Source organism: Salmo salar, chromosome ssa03, assembly GCF_905237065.1.
Source record: "Salmo salar chromosome ssa03, Ssal_v3.1, whole genome shotgun sequence".
Classification (NCBI taxonomy): Eukaryota; Metazoa; Chordata; class Actinopteri; order Salmoniformes; family Salmonidae; genus Salmo; species Salmo salar.
The window spans coordinates 23602432-23622998 of record NC_059444.1 but is presented as its reverse complement, the minus strand read 5'-3'; the positions used below and the strand labels follow the sequence as shown (position 1 = coordinate 23622998).

The 20567-nt window shown below is 43.6% G+C and overlaps 1 protein-coding gene across 11 annotated transcripts in view; it reads right to left on the bottom strand.

Annotated features, from left to right (window-relative positions):
* The window catches only part of astn1 (astrotactin 1), a 281049-nt gene that overhangs the window by 191827 nt on the left and 68655 nt on the right, over positions 1 to 20567 (bottom strand). For all 11 annotated transcript variants that reach the window (XM_045714659.1, XM_014190633.2, XM_014190634.2 and 8 more), the window contains 2 exons: positions 7972 to 8056; positions 6261 to 6335 (listed from right to left, as the gene is read on the bottom strand). In XM_045714659.1, coding sequence (XP_045570615.1) covers positions 6261 to 6335; positions 7972 to 8056 — 160 coding nt within the window. The remainder of the gene's footprint in view (positions 1 to 6260; positions 6336 to 7971; positions 8057 to 20567) is intronic.

The following is a 20567-nucleotide window of genomic DNA, read 5'->3' as shown; positions in this document are numbered from 1 at the left end:
ACATTTAACTAAATTACTCACGATACACGTTCACAAAAAGCATAACAATTATTTTAAGAATTATAGATACAGACCTCCTCTATGCACTCGATTTGTCCGATTTTAAAACAGCTTTTTGGTGTAAGCACATTTTGCAATATTCTAAGTACATAGCCCAGGCATCACGGGCTCGCTATTTAGACACCCGGCAAGTTTAGCACTCACCATAATCATATTTACTATTATAAAAGTTTGATTACCTTTTGTTGTCTTTGTCAGAATGCACACCCAGGACTGCTACTTCAATAACAAATGTTGGTTTGGTCCAAAATAATCCATCGTTATATCCGAATAGCGGCGTTTTGTTCGTGCGTTCCAGACACTATCCGAAATGGTAAAGAAGTGTCGCGCGCATGGCGCAATTCGTGACAATAAAATTCTAAATATTCCATTACCGTACTTCGAAGCATGTCAACCGCTGTTTAAAATCAATTTTTACGCCATTTTTCTCGTAGAAAAGCGATAATATTCCGACAGGGAATCTCCTTTTCGGCAAACAGAGGAAAAAATCACAAAGGCGGGGGCGGTCGGGTCATGCGCATAAGCCCAGAGTCCCTTGATCGGCCACTTGAGAAAGGCGATAATGTGTTTCAGCCTGGGGCTGGAATGACGACATTCTGTTTTTTCCCGGGCTCTGAGCACCTATGGAAGACGTGGGAAGTGTCACGTTAGAGCAGAGATCCTTAGTAAAAGATAGAGATGGAAAAGAAGTTCAAGAAATGGTCAGACAGGCCACTTCCTGTAAAGGAATCTCTCAGGTTTTGACCTGCCATTTGAGTTCTGTTATACTCACAGACACCATTCAAACAGTTTTAGAAACTTTAGGGTGTTTTCTATCCATATGTAATAAGTATATGCATATTCTAGTTACTGGGTAGGAGTGGTAACCAGATTAAATCGGGTATGTTTTTTATCCAGCCGTGTCAATACTGCCCCCTAGCCCTAACAGGTTAATTAGAAATGATTAACTTACAGAACATTGCACAGCAACACATACAACAACATTCAAGCCAAGTGACTTGCTTTTTGTGTGTATGTACTGTGTAATTGATAGATGCACACACACCCACGTTACATGTTCATGTGTTTAAATGTATGTAACTTGTCAAGTACTTTGTCTGTAGTGTCTTTTTCGTTATGTGTCTGACCCCAGCAGGACTAGCTGTCGCCATTGGTGTCGGATAATGGGGATCCTAATAAAAATCTATATCAAGCCTAATAAGAGCAAGGCATTAGTCAATTAAAAGTCTCACAACACAGAAGACCAGACCAGATACAATAAAACAATTAAATTCTGGAGAGCAATTGAAGTCTGAAGTCCAAGCATTCCAGAAGGATTATTGATAAACCCTTGAACTTACTTTAGAAAGGCTTCAAAATGAATCTCAAAGTGAAACTGTTCATGAGTCGATAGACACCAGCAAATTCAGCAAAAAGTATTTCTCAAACAGGGCGTTCTTCTATTTGACACCAAATGTAGTAGTATAATTTCTTATATATTATGCATCATTCTAGCACAAAAAAAGGACTTGTTGATTAAAATGGTTAACGACCATTTTTGCAGACTTAACGTTTTTTGCATCTCACATTGTTCAATTTGCATCTAATAAAATGCTAACTTAGCATAAGAAAAGGGCACCCGATCACAAGCACTGCATAGACTACTAGTCACTTTGAGAAGGGAATGATTAAAGTGCTGTAAAAGAGAGCATTAATTATCTCACTCCAATTACCTCCCCTTTTTCCAAGTGTTATATGAATCAAACTCCCTCAGTCCTACCATTTAATATCATGCACTGGATAATGGGCAGCTAGGCAAGTCTACTAAAACTGTATTTTTCTCCTATTATTTCCCTGGAAGTCATTGCTACCAGCCCCATAAGTCTCTCTCCTTATCCAGAGGTGGGTTGTATGGTTTTCCAGGAGATATGTATATACATTGTGGTATAAGATGATGCCAATCTGAAACTGAAGGCTATCAACAAGAAATCTCTTCGGCAACAGAAGCTTATGGAACAGTAGCAATGGAACACTCGTCACAGGAGTTGGTGTGCACAGGAAGGAATAAGAAGAGAAAGCAGCCTTTGAAGGTGAACCCCCTCCACCCATTCAGGGCAGGTGTTCTAAGTGATAGCAAGACTTATTTTCTTCCGGTACTTAATCTGGTTTCTGTCCAAGCCATGCCCTAGCACTGTGACAGCTTGCAAATGGCTTCAACTAATTGAACTCTAACAAGTTTGTTATCTAGATGCTAGACTCTTCTTTGTCTAAGGGACACACGATTACGGATCACCATGTTATCAGATATTGTTGACTAACTAATACGTACGGGATCTTACTTTTTTATTAACATGCTGCTCCTGATTCATATTATCCCCAAGCTCAGCAAACAACAAAACATTGTAATTTTGTATTATATTTATAAGTGCAATACAGTTTTGTTGAATTGTAATACACGGATGGGTGACTGGCAAATGGCAAATGGGCAGCCACAAAAAACGTTCATTACGTGTGCACGATTTGAATATAACTGTCTGATAGGGGTTCAAAGAGGAGCCTGAGACATTTTAATTTTGATGGATGTTGGTGTGAAATGCTTGAGCACAAAGTTACTTTAAACCTGATGCTGGACAGAATATTGCGACAGGCCCCCTGCAGATTAACATTCCAAAGAGGAAACAAATGTATCAAAGAGCCTCATAGAGATGTTTGTATGATGGCTGCTCTCAATGACTAACAAAGACAGTGCTTAAAAACATGAGAGTGACTAAATCATCCATGTGAAAATATAATCTATGTCCCAAATGGCACCCTATTCCCTATGGACCCTGGTCACAAGCAGTGTCCTATAGTGAATATGTTGCCATTTGGGACTGACTCTATGTTCTTTGTTGAGAGCAGTGGTAAGCAGCGTAATCAGTATTGTTGTTGTTTCATTGGCTTTTGAAGAAACATGTCTTATACAAAACAGGAGGCATATACTGTATGCCAACATATACCTCCCCAGTCTTTCTCAGTATCCATTTGAAAACAACTGTGATGGTGAATATCATAGAATGCAAATGCTCACTTTCTGTTGACCAAGAACATGTGATATAACTTTATTCTGTGGTAACGTTGCACGTTTTCTACAAAAAGCACATTCTCAATAATTTCACTGGTCATACAACATCAGTACAAGAACAGAAAGATTTTATTTCAAATTGAGTACACAATTTTAATGCAAGGCTCAAATGTATGTACACCAAAGCAATATCAGTCAAATTAGAATGAGAACTAAACTGAAACTCTTATTTCAGAGCTGTGTGTGCATGTAGCTAAACTCTTAAAATCTATTTTATGCCTTACACATAAAACATAATTAATTGTATTACAGTTCAGGGAATGTTTGGAAATAAATTAAATCCCTCGATGAAAGATGATTATCTTGGTAAACATACCCCCAGTAGATCTCAAATGGTAAAAAGTGAAATGCTAATTTGTTGTGATTTTCATGCTGTAAAGAGTGATACAATTCAATGATGCTAGCTTTCCTTCATTCCATTAAAACAGCTCAACAACATGACTCAGCTTCAACTATGAACTCAGCTTCAAGATTGGAGCTTTTTAGTGTTTAGTAGATTTCAAAACATTGAAAGTCTGTCCTGAAAAGTTGTTTGGAGACAGTATTTTCTTACTAGTTTAAAATCTACAGCTCTCACTCCTTTCTATGCCATCTTTAAATGTGACAATCTGTCACGTCCTGACCAGCAGAGGGTGTTGTTGTGTAGTTTTGGTCAGGACGTGGCTGAGTATGTCTGTGTATGTGTGTTCTGGGTGTTGTATTTCTATGCGGGTCTGTGTGGCTCCCGATCAGGGACAGCTGGTTATCGTTGTTCCTGATTGGGAATCATATAATTAGGAGTATGTTTGTCACTTGGGGTTGTGCTAACACTGCTAGTTTTGGTATGTACGTAGCCTGTTAGCTTGTTAGTCGTTTTTGTTTATTGTTTTTTCCCGTGGATACTTTGCTCTTATATATTAAAAAGATGAGTATCTACATTTCACCTGCTGCAGTTTGGTCTCTTTAACACGGCTGTAATTATGACAGAACCACCCACCAAAACAAGACCAAGCAGCGGAAGAAGGAGAGGAGGAATGCTGAGAAAATGGACTTTGATATGGACAATAGTGAGAAATGGACCTGGGAGGAGGTCTTGGAGGGAAAAGGCTCATACACTTGGGAGGAGATCCAGGCTGGGAAGGATCACCTTCCATGGGTACAGGTGGAAAGAGAGAGGGAGGAACGGCGAAAGGCTGGTGAGGACCGGGAACGCTACCGGGGTACACGACTGGCGAGGAAGCCGGAGAGGCACCCCCAAGAAATGTTTTTGGGGGGGGCACACGGGTAGTTTGGCTAGGCCTAGGAAGAACCATAAGCCAGCTACCAGTGAGTACATGGAGGAGCGTATGGAGTGGAGGGCGCCGTGTTTCGCTGAGGTGCGCACTATCTCGCCCATACGCACGCACAGTCCGGTGCGCGCCATTCCAGCCCCTCGCAGATGCCGTGCTAGAGTGGGCATCCAGCCTGGTAGGAGGAAGCCTGCGCAGCGCGTCTGGTCGCCGGTACGCCTCCTAGGACCAGGCTACCCTACTCCCGCTCTACGCACGGCAACCATCAGGCCCCTGCACAGCCCAGTTCGCCCTGTACCAGCACCTCGCTCGTACAGGGCTGTTAGTTCCATCCAGCCAGGACGGGTTGTGCAGGCGGTGCGGTCACGGCCACCTGTGTGCCTCCATGGCCCAGTCTTTCTCTTCCTGCCTCTCGTGCTATCCCGGAAGTGAGTTCCTCCAGTCTGGCACGACCAGTACCAGCAACCCGGACCAAGCTTCCCATGAGTCGGCCTAGTCCTATTCAGCCTGTTCCCGCTCCTCGCACTAGCCCTAGGGTACGTGTCTTCAGCCTGGTACCACCTCTACCAGCCCCACGCACCAGGCTTCCAGTGCGTCGGCCCAGCCTCAAGAGCCCGGCACCAGTGTGCAGTCCAGAGTATCTGGCACCAGTGTGCAGTCCAGAGTATCTGGCACCAGTGTGCAGTCCAGAGTATCTGGCACCAGTGTGCAGTCCAGAGTATCCGGCACCAGTGTGCAGTCCAGAGTATCCGGCAACAGTGTCTAGTCCGGAACCGAGGGAGACTGCCTGCGACCAGGAACCAAAGGGGCCTGCCTGTGACCCGGAACCGAGGGGGCCTGCCTGTGACCCGGAACCGAGGGGGCCTGCCTGTGACCCGGAACCGAGGGAGTCTGCCTGCGACCCGGAACCGAGGGAGTCTGCCTGCGACCCGGAACCGAAGGAGTCTACCTGCGACTCAAAACTGAATGTGACTAACTGTGTATTGAATGAGTCTGCCTACAGCGTGGAAATGAAGGAACCTGCCCACGATCCACAACGGATTGAGTCTGTCTACGACCCGGACCCCAATGAGTCTGCATACAACCTGGAGGGCAGGAGGCCGGAACCAGAGCCACCTCCAGGATAGGTGGGTTGGGGAGGGAGGGTGTAGCACAGTGCCGTCGTTGACGGCAGCCACCCTCCCTTCCCTCCCTTATTGTTTAGGGGGTATTTGTTTTTGTTGTGGTTTTGGGGGATTTTGTGGTTTCTTTTTTTTAGGTGCATTCGGGGTATGCACCTTTAGGGGGGGTACTGTCACATCCTGACCAGCAGAGGGTGTTGTGTAGTTTTGGTCAGGACGTGGCAGAGTATGTCTGTGTATGTATGTTCTGGGTGTTGTATTTCTATGTGGGTCTGTGTGGCTCCCGATCAGGGAGAGCTGGTTATCGTTGTTCCTGATTGGGAGTCATATAATTAGGAGTATGTTTGTCACTTGGTTGTGGGTGGTTGTGCTAACACTGCTTTTGGTATGTACGTAGCCTGTTAGCCTGTTAGTCGTTTTTGTTTATTGTTTTTTCCCGTGGATACTTTGCTCTTATATATTAAAAAGATGAGTATCTACATTTCACCTGCTGCAGTTTGGTCTCTTCAACACGGCTGTAATTATGACACAATCTGTCATGCTATTATGATAGAAAAGTTTTCCTATTGTAAAGAAAACATTCCAATGGGTCAATATCATATAAAATCTCTGAAAAAAACCCATTTGAAACAGAATTTCATGCTGTTTCAAAAAGTGTTGCCCATAGAAATGTGTTCAGGTTAATAGCTGTGTACAGTGAGTTCTTACCTGAAAATGCGATCAGATGGTTGTTCTCCCATCACCAGATCAAAACCACGCTGGAAAATAGTGTAAGGCCAAGGTCTGGTGACAAATAAGAGAGAAGAGAATTAGACTTACATTCAGCCAGTAACCTGGTTTCCGAGACAAGAATGAAATGACTGATTGAAGAAAGAAACATGTTTTACTACTTTAAGTACAGTGTAACAATGAGTAAACACAATACATTACACTGCAATACACAATACACAACCCAAGCCACTGCCTGTTCACCCCGCTACCATCCAGAAGGTGAAGTCAGTACAGGTGCATCAAAGCTGGGACCGAGAGACTGAAAAATAGCTTCTATCTCAAGGCCATCAGACTGTTAAACAGCCATCACTAGCACAGTGAGGCTGCTGCCTACATACAGACTTGAAATCATTGGCCACTTTAACAAATGGATCACTAGTCACTTTAATAATGCCACTTTAGGTCCCGTGTGGCTCAGTTGGTAGAGCATGGTGTTTGCAACGCCAGGGTTGTGGGTTTGATTCCCATGGGGGACCAGTCCGGGGGGGGAAAAAATGTATGAAATGTATGCATTCACTACTGTAAGTCGCTCTGGATAAGAGTGTTTGCTAAATGACTAAAATGTAAATGTAATAATGTTTACATAATCTTGCATTTCTCCTCTTATATGTATATACTGTATTTTATACCATCTATTGCATCTTGCCTATGCCGCTCTGTCATTGCTCATCCATATATTTATATGTACATATTCTTATTCCATTCCTTTACTTTGATTTGTGTGTATAAGGCAGTTGTTGTGGAATTGTTAGATGACTTGTTAGATATTGCTGCACTGTCGGAACTAGAAGCACAAGCATTTCGCTACACTCACAATAACCATGTGTATGTGACCAATATAAATTGATTTGATTTGTTTGTCTTCAGTTTTCCCAAAACTATTTATTTATCTATCCTGCTCAAATAGTAAACAAGTTCGGAATCTTTTCAGCACTGCATCTCCTGACAACATTTCAACCAATCCCCAAAAATTTGACAGATCAAAAGTATCACTATGACAGATGCTGCGGGTAAACACACTGATAGAAAATGTGTTCCTCAGTCGCCTGAGATGGAATGTGACTTAGTCTCGTGTCTATTTACCCAAGCTGGGAGAGGAGAGGGGAAGAATGATGGAGATTAATAGACACAGGCAGCTTGGGGACTTGAATCTGCTACAGTGTGAGAGAAAATGTGACAAGGAGATGCTACCTCTGAGTAAGCGGTTACAATAGGCAAAGGGGCAGCTAAAACCTGATAACGGCCTCACACGAGAGAGGCCAGTCATTAAACATTTAAGTTACCCCTGTAGGCTTTCCCTGTCAAAGATTGACTGCACGTGAGAGAGAAATCACTTGGGGAGGGAGGGAGATAGGGAGGAAGAGAAATGTGTGACAAAATTCAGATGTATAGTGAAAAAAAACATGAACATATCAGATGCACCAGGCAGATTATTTTCAAGTGCTGTGTATGGGTAATAAAAGTGGGTAGCATTCTGGAATTCTGGGAAGGATTTAAAACTTCCATCTGCTAGTACTTCACATCTCATGTTAGGCCCAGCTATAGTTTTCACAGTTCTGCTGTTTGACACAAAGATTTTTAACTAAGAGCCGGCATGGTAATATATTATATAGCAGGCAGGACCATTAGAGGCCATATTGTCACTTACCCTTGATTTGGACCCCACTCGTTACGAATACAGAGATGCTTGTGGACAGGGTCCTTCATGTAGCCATCTAAGCAGAGACAGTCACCTGCAATGGGAGTATAATTAAACAATGGTATTGTTAAAAAAAAAGAGTGATGTAATGACACACTGAGCTCCTCCTGGCATGAGGCAAGTATTGTGTTTCCACTATCCCATAAACCCTGTAAGCATACTGCCACAGAGACCTGTCTCCCTAATTGGCCTGTGATTACTTTATTTTACTAGGCAAGTCAGTTAAGAACAAATTCTTATTTTCAATGACAGCCTAGGAACAGCTGGTTAACTTCCTTGTTCAGGGGCAGAACGACAGATTTGTACCTTGTCAGCTCAGGGATTCAAACTTGCAACCTTTTGGTTACTAGCCCAACGCTCTAACCACTAGGCTACCGTGCCACCCCAGCGCTTACCAGCAGAATGAACCGACCAAGGCTGTGTTCCAAAATGGCAACCTTTATAGTGCACTACTTTTCTTGCACTATAAAAGAAAATAGGGTGACATTGCGGACGCAGACCAAGAACTGCGCAGCATGGCCAGCCAGGCTAGTTCCTCTCCAGCAGCCTCATAATCAGTGCTGCTTATTACAGCCATCAGAAACAGGGGAGCTGCTATTTTCTACTGATGCCTTCTGTCAGCACACAGGAGGAGGGATGTCACCCTAACCTGATTCAGCCAGATTGATGGGGATGCATCTTGAGAGCAGGGACTAGCTATTCTACTGATGACAGACATGCCCCGAGTGTGTTGTACAGGGGATGGTGAAGGGTTGCCAGACTGAGGGTAATCATATCTAATGTAGCTGAGCATTTAATGTACACAACTTGATGAATAACTTATATATTTAATAACTTATGATATATTGAATAACTCATGGTAAGCCTAGCATGTAAACCAGCAGTTGTTTTAGGGGTTTAAACAAGTCTAAGCATCAAGTATTCAGAGTATGAATTCCAAATGGGATTCTTTTGAGCTCTTCCGTCAGATTGAGTGGTAATTTACTCCTTTGACAGCTGGTGGGTGTATACAAATATGGATTAAGTGAAAGGATGAGTCATACCAATTCGAACTTTCACCAGAGTTAGCTTTAAAATTCAACCAAATACACTCTTAGAATTAGAGATGACTCGAGGAGCCCTGCAGATCCTCAAGGAATCCTTGAGTTCCTCAAGGAACCATCGCAGTCAATGGGTTCATATTTGCACATTTGATTAGCTGAGGGGCTCTATGAGGTACCTTTAATGTTCCAATGTAACAAATAGTTCCTGGAGGAACCTTTTTGCTGGTGCGTGCGGAGCAATATTCATTTATTTCGCTGTTGAATTTGTTGCGCTACCAGACTCAAAACAAGATGAAAATATGTGGTTTTCTGTAATGGCTTTATGGGATAGCTAGCGACTTGTAAACAATTACCCATTCCTATATGAGTACTATTTCAATAGCAATGTTGAATAATACAACATTGGCTGCTGTCAAGCCAATTATATTATATGACTGTAGCCTCTGTTTTGATTCTGAAAAGTTTATTGGGATGATAATGATTGTAATATTATGATGATAATTATTAGGTGTTGGCTTAGGTCGCTCGCTAGCTACATAATCTTCAAACTAGCCTAGCTTTTAGCTAGCTTGCTGCTCTGTGTAAGAGTAACATTTATAATATTGTAGCGGCGGCAGCCTAGCAGAAGATTGGAGGCATGGCTTTCAGATAGTTGTTTTTGGCCACCTGTGAGAATAAATATCATGCCTGTTCATCTGTTCTGTTGTTCTGTTGCATTGACATTAAAGATTAAGCCGGTTTTGAGGCCTTGATAAAGGATTACATAAGTGCATGTGATTCTAAAGAGACAAATAACATTTCATTGTTCAGATGGTCACCATTCCATTAAACTGGTGTCAGAAGTGGCATAGCAATGCAGCCAAGCATTGGTGACGAAATGGTGACTATCTGGACAATATAATGTGACTTAGCTCTTTAGTATCACATGCAAATACACTGACTGTACAAAACAGTAATAAAACCTTCCATAACATTGAGTTGCAATCCCCCTTTTGCCCTCAAAACAGCCTCATTTCGTCGGGTCACGGACATGGTGTCTAAAGCGTTCCACAGGGATGCTGGCCCATGTTGACTCCAAAGCTTCCCACAGTTGTGTCAACTTGGCTGGATGGCCTTCGGGTGGTGGACCATTCTTGATACACACAGGAAACTGTTGAGCGTCAAAATCACAGAAGCATTGCAGTTCTTGACACAAACCGGAGCACCTGGCACCTATTACCATATCCCGTTCAAAGGCACTTCAATCGTTTGTCTTGCCCATTCACTCTCTGAATGGCACACATACACAATCCATGTATCAATTGTCTCAAGGCTTAAAATACATTTTTTAACATGTCTCCTCCCCTTCATCTACACTGATTGAAGTGGATTCAGCAAGTGACATCAATAAGGGATCATAGCTTTCACCTGGATTCACCAGGTCAGCCTATGTCATGGAAAGAGCAGGTGTCCTTAATGTTTTGTACACTCAGTGTATGTAAAAGGTTATTTTATTTGGTTATTCTTAAGTCGTTACTGGTTCAATGTTCATTCAGGTAAAACAAAAAGCTAAAAAAAGATAATCAATCATTTCAATAAATCATGTGCAAGCTTAACCTTAACCTGGCAATACAACAGAACACATGAACAGGCATGACATTTACTCTCACGGGTGTACAAAAATAAGCATCGGAAAGCCACGCTTCTAATCTTCTGATAGGCTGCCAGGTTAGAGAGGTTAGATTTTGTAAATTGTCCCAATACATTCATATTTAAAATGCCCCTGTTATTTTTCAGTGCCACCTTGCATGAGTAAAGAAAATTACGCTACATGTACTGAATAACTTACACTATATATTCAAAAGTATCTGGACAGCCCTTCAAATTAGTGGATTTGGCTATTTCAGCCACACCCGTTGTTGACAGGTGTATAAAATTGAGCACACAGCCATGCAATCGCCATAGACAGAGCCTTACTGAAGAATTCAGTATATTCCTGCCCTTCTGGAGCTGCCCCGGTCAACTGCAAGTGCTGTTATTGTGAAGTGGAAACGTCTAGGAGCAACAACGGCTCAGCCGCAAAGTGGTAGGCCTCGGTTGCAACACTCACATACTTTTGGTCATGTGGTGTATCTATGACGTTTATCCATTATCCCGTCAAATTTTATCAAATTAAAATGTTCAGGTCTGGGGAACATATGTAAACCAGATATAACACAAGTCTGTTTATATGTAATAAATGCCCCATATCTTTCAAGGGAAGCAAAATTTGGCAGTAGACAAGCCATAAACAACAGCCTACAGCACCTTCAGCACTCCCCTCACACAGAAGTATGTTTAAAATTCACAAACTTTTTTACTGTTTGCAGAACCACAGTTATTGTCATAACCCATCCCTGTTTTCATCAGTATCTTCTCCCTGAGAAGGATTGGATTGAGCCCATCTTGTAGCTAGCTAGTATCTAGAACCCTGCAAGAGGGGGATGCAGTATTGGGGGTTACATTAAGAATGCATCATATGAAAAATACAATGCAATTATTGAGGCATTGCATCAGGCCACTTATTCTATATTTAATTTTAATGAGAGGGGCTGAAATTACATATTCAATTTCAAGGAATCCAGGCAGTGTGTGTCCCAGTGGTCCAACTTTTGATTCATTTAGGTCTGGCAATTCACACAGTACACCAGAGACACCAGTCCGTCTTGAATTATGGATGCAAACATGGAGCGAACTCCTTTTCCCAAAAGTCATTAACATGGGATATGCATTCAATACTGATCAGTAGCATGGTACACACTTTCTATACTATACTGATCATTTGAGGGATTCAATGACATTCTGCCAGTATTCTGTGTATTGATACACAGAATGCCAAAACAAAGATACTTTTTTAATGTATACAACAAAGGTGAATAACAAAACATTTGAAGACAAATGTAAATTACAACTTTATTTTGTTTGTAAATATGAGAGGCTGTACTATATGTTGATATCAGTTTCCCCTCATTCCCCTCAGTCTGTTTTAATGTAAAAATATATATAGATGTATATACTTTTTTATTTAACCTTTATATAACTAGGCAAGTCAATTAAGAACAAATTCGTATTTACAATGACGGCCTTTATAGCGTTACTATATAGCAGGCTTCATTGGTGAAAACCAACCCAGTATAATGAAATATCTAGCAGAAAAACATCAACAACACCTGGCAGTATTAATGAATATAAATTAAAGAATATACAGTTGAAGTCGGAAGTTTACATACACCTTAGCCAATTACATTTAAACTCCGTTTTTCACAATTCCCTGTCTTAGTTAAAATAAAGTGGTGATCCTATCTGACCTATGTGAAATGTCAGAATAATAGTAAAGAGAATGATTTATTTCAGCTTTTATTTCTTTCATCACATTCCCAGTGGGTCAGAAGTTTACATACACTCAATTAGTATTTGGTAGCATTGCCTTTAAATTGTATAACTTGGGTCAAACATTTCGGGTAGCCTACCACAAGCTTCCCACAATAAGTTGGGTGAATTGTAGCCCATTCCTCCTGACAGAGCTGGTGTAACAGAGTCAGGTTTGTAGGCCTCCTTGCTTGAACACGCTTTTTCAGTTCTGCCCACACATTTTCTATAGGTTTGAGGTCAGGGCTTTGTGATGGCCACTCCAATACCTTGACTTTGTTGTCCTTAAGCCATTTTGCCACAACTTCGGAAGTATGCTTGGGGTCATTGTCCATTTGGAAGACCCATTTCCGACCAAGCTTTAACTTCCTGACTGATGTCTTGAGATGTTGCTTCAATATATCCACATAATTTTCCATCCTCATGATGCCATCTATTTTGTGAAGTGCACCACACCCTCCTGCAGCAAAGCAGCCCCACAACATGATGCTGCCACCGCCGCGCTATATGGTTGGGATGGTGTTCTTCGGCTTGCAAGCCTCCCTCTTTTTTATTCCAAACATAACGATAGTCATTATGGCTTACCAGTTATATTTGTCTTTCATCAGACCAGAGGACATTTCTCCAAAAAGTACGATCTGTCTTTTTTATGACGGTTTTGGAGCAGTGGCTTCTTCCTTGCTGAGCGGTCTTTCAGGTTATGTCGATATAGGACTCATTTTACTGTGGATATAGATACTTTTGCACCTGTTTCCATCAGCATCTTCACAAGGTCCTTTGCTGTTGTTCTGGGATTGATTTGCACTTTTTGCACCAAAGTACATTCATCTCTAGGAGACAAAACGCGTCTCCTTCATGAGCGGTATGACGGCCACGTGGTCCCATGGTGTTTATACTTGCATACTATTGTTTGTACAGATGAACGTGGTACCTTCAGGCATTTGGAAATTGCTCCCAAGGATGAACCAGACTTGTGGAGGTCTACAATTTTTTTCTGAGGTCTTGGCTGATTTCTTTTCATTTTCCCATGATGTCAAGCAAAGAGGCACTGAGTTTGAAGTCAGGCCTTGAAATACATCCACAGGTACACCTCCAATTGAATCAAATTATGTCAATTAGCCAATCAGAAGCTTCTAAAGCCATGACATCATTTTCTTTAATTTTCCAAGCTGTTTAAAGGCACCGTCAACTTAGTGTATGTAAACTTCTGACCCACTGGAATTGTGATACAGTGAATTATAAGTGAAATAATCTGTCTGTTAACAATTGTTGGAAAAATTACTTGTGTCATGCACAAAGTAGATGTCCTAACCGACTTGCCAAAACTATAGTTTGTTAGCAAGAAATTTGTGGAGTGATTGAAAAATGAGTTTTAATGACTCCAACCTAAGTGTATGTAAACCTCCGGCTTCAACTGTATATATATACAGTGCATTCGGAAAGTATTCAGACCGCTTGACTTTTCCAGATTTTTTTAGGTTACAGTCTTATTCTAAAATTGATTAATCATTTTTTTCCCTCATCAATCTACATACAATACCCCATCATGACAAAGCAAAAGAAGGTTTAGACATTTTTGCTAGTTTATTCAAAATACAAACTGAAATTGGACATTTACATAAGTATTAAGACCCTATACTCAGTACTATGTTGAAGCACCTTTGGCAGCAATTACAGCCTCGAGTCATATTGGTTTAGACACTAAGCTTGGCACACCTGTATTTGGGGAGCTTCTCCCATTCTTCTCTGCAGAATCTCTCAAGCTCTATCAGGTTGGATGGGGAGCGTTGCTGCACAGCTATTTTCAGGTCTCTTCAGAGATGTCCGGGCTCTGGCTGGGCCACTCAAGGACATTCAGAGACTTGTCCCGAAGCAACTCCTGCATTGTCTAGTCTGTGTGCTTAGCGTCGTTGTCCTGTTGGAAGGTGAACCTTCACCCCAGTCTGAGGTCCTGAGCGCTCTGGAGCAGGTTTTCATCAAGGATCTCTCTGCACAGATTGACCATCGGGTTCTTTGTCACCTCCCTGACCAAGGCCCTTCTCCCCCGATTGCTCAGTTTGGCCCGGATGGCCAGCTCTATGAAGAGAACTGTGTTCTTGGGGACCTTCAATGCTGCAGACAATTTTTGTACCCTTCCCCAGGTCTGTGCCTCGACACAATGCAGTCTTGCAGCTCTACGGACAGTTTCTTCAACCTCATGGTTTGGTTTTTGCTCTGAAATGCACTGTCAACTTTGGGACCTTATATAGACAGGTGTGTGCCTTTCCAAATCATGTCCAATCAATTGAATTTATGACAGGTGGAATCCAATCAAGTTGCAGAAACATCTCAAGGATGATCAATGGAAACAGGATGCACCTGAGTTCAATTTCGAGTCTCATAGCAAAGGGCCTGAATACTTATGTAAATAAGGTATTTCTGTTTTTTAATTTGCTAACATTGTCATTATTGGTTATTGTGTGTAGATTGATGAGGAAAACATTTAATTTAATTCATTTTAGAATAAGGCTGTAACATTACAAAATGTGGAAAAAGTCAAGGGGTTTGAATACTTTCCGAATGCACTGTATTTATATATATTGTCTAAATGTCTATATCAAGATCTCAGCGATCACTGCCTCATTGCCTGCACCCGTAATGGGTCAGCGGTCAAACGACCTCCACTCATCACTGTCAAACGCTCCCTGAAACATTTCAACGAGCAAGCCTTTCTAATCGACCTGGCCCTGGTATCCTGGAAGGATATTGACCTCATCCCGTCAGTAGAGGATGCCTGGTTATTTTTTTTAAATGCCTTCCTCTCCATCTTAAATTAGCATGCCCCTTTCAAGAAATTTAGAACCAGGAACAGATATAGCCCTTGGTTCTCCCCAGACCTGACTGCCCATAACCAACACAAAAATATCCTGTGGCGTTCTGCATTAGCATCGAACTGCCCCCGCGATATGCAACTTTTTAGGGAAGTTAGAAACCAATACACACAGGCAGTTAGAAACGCCAAGGCTAGCTTTTTCAAACAGAAATTCGCTTCGTGCAACTCCAACTCTAAAAAGTTCTGGGACATTGTAAAGTCCATGGAGAATAAGAACACCTCCTCCCAACTGCCCTCTGCACTGAGGATAGGAAACTCACCACCGATAAGCCCACTATAATTGAGAATTTCAACAAGCATTTTTCTACGGCTGGCCATGCTTTCCACCTAACTAGCCCTACTGCATTCAACAGCACTGCACCCCCCACAGCTACTCGCCCAAGCCTCCCCAATTTCTCCTTCTCCCAAATCCATTCAGCTGATGTTCTGAAAGAGCTGCAAAATCTGGACCCCTACAAATCAGCTGGGCTTGACAATCTGGACCCTTTCTTTCTAAAATTATCTGCCGAAATTATTGCAACCCCTATTACTAGCCTGTTCAACCTCTCTTTCGTGTCGTCTGAGATTCCCATAGATTGGAAAGCAGCTGCTGTCATCCCCCTCTTCAAAGGAGGTGACACTCTTGACCCAAATTGCTACAGACCTATATCCATCCTACCCTGCCTTTCTAAGGTCTTCGAAAGCCAAGTTAACAAACAGATTACCGACCATTTCGAATCCCACCGCACCCTCTCCGCTATGCAATCTGGTTTCAGAGCTGGTCATGGGTGCACCTCAGCCACGCTCAAGGTCCTAAACGACATCGTAACCGCCATCGATAAGAAACAATACTGTGCTGCCGTATTCATTGACCTGGCCAAAGCTTTTGACTCTGTTAATCACCACATCCTCATCGGCAGACTCAGTAGCCTTGGTTTCTCAAACGATTGCGTCGCCTGGTTCACCAACTACTTCTCTGACAGAGTTCAGTGTGTCAAATCGGAGGGCCTACTGTCTGGACCTCTGGCAGTCTCTATGGTGGTACCACAGGGTTCAATTCTTGGGCCAACTCTTTTCTCTGTATACATAAATGATGTCGCTCTTGCTGCTGGTGAATCTCTGATCCACCTCTACGCAGACGACACCATTCTGTACACTTCTGGCCCTTCTTTGGACACTGTGTTAACAACCCTCCAGACGAGCTTCAATGCCATTCAACTCTCCTTCCGTGGTCTCCAACTGCTCCTAAACACAAGTAAAACTAAATGCATGCTCTTCAACCGATCGCTGCCTGCACCTGCCCGCCTGTCCAGCATCACTTCTCTGGACGGTTCTAACTTAGAATTTGTGGACAACTACAAATACCTAGGTGTCTGGTTAGACTGTAAACTCTCCTTCCAGACTCACATCAATCATCTCCAATCCAAAGTGAAATCTCGAATTGGCTTCCTATTTCACAACAAAGCATCCTTCACTCATGCTGCCAAACATACCCTCGTAAAACTGACCATCCTACCAATCCTCGACTTCGGCGATGTCATTTACAAAATAGCTTCCAATACCCTACTCAACAAGCTGGATGCAGTCTATCACAGTGCCATCCGTTTTGTCACCAAAGCCCCATATACTACCCACCACTGCGACCTGTACGCTCTCGTTGGCTGGCCTTCGCTTCATAATCGTCGCCAAACACATTGGCTCCAGGTCATCTACAAGACCCTGCTAGGTAAAGTCCCCCCTTATCTCCGCTCACTGGTCACCATAGCAGCACCCACCTGTAGCACGCGCTCCAGCAGGTATATCTCTCTGGTCACCCCTAAAGCCAACTCCTCCTTTGGTCGTCTCTCCTTCCAGTTCTCTGCTGCCAATGACTGGAACGAACTACAAAAATCTCTGAAACTGGAAACACTTATCTCCCTCACTAGCTTTAAGCACCAGCTGTCAGAGCAGCTCACAGATCACTGCACCTGTACATAGCCCATCTATAATTTAGCCCAAACTACTACCTCTTCCCCCTACTGTATTTATTTATTTTATTTATTTTGCTCCTTTGCACCATATTATTTATATTTTATCTCTGAACTTTCTTCAAACTACAAATCTACCATTCCAGTGTTTTTCTTGCTATACTTTATTTACTTTGCCACCATGGCATTTTTTTGCCTTTACCTCCCTTATCTCACATCATTTGCTCACATTGTATATATATTTTTATTTTTTCTACTGCATCATTGACTGTATGTTTGTTTATTCCATGTGTAACTCTGTGTTTTTGTATGTTGTCGAACTGCTTTGCTTTATCTTGGCCAGGTCGCAATTGTAAATGAGAACTTGTTCTCAACTTGCCTACCTGGTTAAATAAAGGTGAAATAAATAAATAAATAAAAATATCGATCCATGTTACAGTTAATACTGTATGTTGGACAGGTGTCACGCTTGTCGTCGGTGAAGGAGGACCAAAACGCAGCAGGTAAGTGCAGGCTCATCTTGACGTTTATTTATTTTCAAAATGAATACCAAAATAACAAAACACTAGAACGAACAGTCTGGCAAAGCATAAGGCTCAACACAGAACAATCACCCACAAATAACAAACACAAACACACCCTAATATATGGGACTCTCAATCAAAGGCAGATAGACAACACCTGCCTTCAACTGAGAGTCCCAACCCCAATTAACCAAACATAGAAGCAGACATACTAGACTAAACATAGAATACCTGAAAACCAAACAGTGCCCAAAAACCCCGGAATACTTAAACCAAATGCCCCTTCAACAAAACACACCACCCCGAACCACATAAAACGAATACCCTCTGCCACGTCCTGACCAAACTACAATACTAATTAACCTTTATACTGGCCAGGACGTGACAACAGGGGAATTTAAAGGTAGTTTAACAATTATGGTCTCCACTTGTAGGTATATTATCATACAGGTTACTGCCAAAATAATGGAAACACTTGAGTAAATGAGGGATACAAAGTATATTCAAAGCAGGTGCTTCCAGACAGGTGTGTTTTCTGAGTTACTGTAATTAAGCAATTGACATCTCATCATGTTTAGGGTACTGTATATAGCTGCCATGGCTATGCCACCATCCACAGGGCACGAGTGGTCACTGAATGGTTTGATGATCATAAAAACAATGTAAACCATATAGCATGGCTCTCTCAGTCACCAGATCTCAACCCAAATGAACACTTATGGGAGATTCTGAAACGGTGTTTTCCACCACTGTCACGTCCTGACCAGTTTAGGTATTATTTGTATTGTAGTTTGGTCAGGACGTGGCAGAGAGTATTTGTGTTGGTTGGTTCGGGGTGGTTGGTTGTGTTTAGGGTGTGTGATTTATTAGTTCTGGGTGTTGGGTATGTTCTAGGTTGTATTTTCTACATTCTGTTTAGTTTAGTTTTTCTATGTTTAGGTTTGGGTGTGGACTCTCAATTGGAGGCAGGTGTTTCTATTTTCCTCTGATTGAGAGTCCTATATATAGCTATGTGTTTGGGGTTGTTAATTGTGGGTAGTTGTATTTTGCACTGCTGTTATTATTGTAGCCTGTGAAACTGTCGGTCTGTCGTTCTTTGTTTTCTCGTGTTTTTCGTGTTCACTAATTATTATTAAATATTATGTTGAACATGCAACCCGCTGCGCCTTGGTCGTCTCTACACAACGACACCCGTGACAGAACTACCCACCAAACACGGACCAAGCAGCGGAGGAGGGAACAACAGGTGGAATATCGTGAGTCATGGACTTGGGAGGAGATTCTGGCCGGAGAGGGCCCATGGAGGAAGTCTGGGGAGGACCGGAATCGCTACTGGGGAACACAGCTGGCGAGGAAGCCGGAGAGGCAACCCCAATAATTTTTTTTGGGGGGGGCACACGGGTAGGTTGGCTGGGCGAGGATTAAGTCCCAAGCCAAATCCCCGTGTTTTTTCCAAACAACCATTGACTGGACAGGTCCTGTACTTTGGGGTGATGGGTGCTGTGACGAGGCCAGGTATTTTCAGGCCGGTACGCGCAGTACCAGCGCCCCGCATGTGCCAGGGGAAAGTGGGCATCCAGCCAGTAGGGGTGATGCCAGTCCTGCGCTCGAGACCGCCAGTGCACCTCTACGGTCCAGTGTTTCCCGCTACACGCACTAGCCTTGAGGTGCGTGTCTCCAGGCTGGCACGTCCAGTACCAACACCACGCATCAGGCTTCCAGTGTGTCAGCCCACTCCAACTCGGCCGGCTCCTGCTCCCCGCATTAGCCCTGAGGTGCGTGTCTCCAGGCTGACACGTCCAGTACCAGCACCACGCATCAAGCTTCCAGTGAGTCAGCCCAGGCCAACTTAGCCTGTTCCCGCTCCTCGCACTAGCCCGGAGGTGCGTGTCCCAAAAATGGCACTTCCAGTACCAGCACCACGCATCAGGCTTCCAGTGTGTCAGCCCACTCCAACTCGGCCGGTTCCTGCTCCCCGCATTAGCCCTGAGGTGCGTATCCCCAGGCTGGTACCTCCACTACCAGCCCCACGCATCAGGCTTCCAGTGCGTCAAACCAGGCCCGAGTGTCCGGCAACAGTGCCTCGTCCAGAGTGTCCGGCAATAGTGCCTCGTCCAGAGTGTCCGGCAATAGTGCCTCGTCCAGAGTGTCCGGCAACAGTGCCTCATCCAGAGTGTCCGGCAACAGTGCCTCGTCCAGAGTGTCCAGAACCAGGTGAGACGGCCCACTGTCCGGAACCAGGTGAGACGGCCCACTGTCCGGAACCAGGTGAGACGGCCCACTGTCTGGAACCAGGGGAGACGGCCCGCGACGCGGAACCGAGTGAGTCTGCCCGCTACCCGGAACCGAGTGAGTCTGCCCGCGACCCGGAACCGGGTGAGTCTGCCCGCTACCCGGAACCGAGTGAGTCTGCCCGCGACCCGGAACCGAGTGAGTCTGCCTGCGGTCCGGATCAGAGTGAAGTTTACTATAACTTTGAACTATGCGAGTCTGCCTACAGCTCGGAACCAAATGAGTCTGCCTACGGCCTGGAACCAAGTGAATCTGCCTACGGTCCGGAGTCAAGAAAGCCTGCCTACAGTCTGGAGGACAGTAGGCCAGAACCTGAGCCACCTCCAGTATAGGTGGGTTGGGGAGGGGGGGTGTAGCACAGGAGCCGTCGTTGACGGCAGCCATCCTCCCTTCCCTCCCTTTAGTTAGGGGTTTATTTGTTTTTTTTTGTTTGTTGAGGTGCATCCGGGGTCTGCACCTTTAGGGGGGGTACTGTCACGTC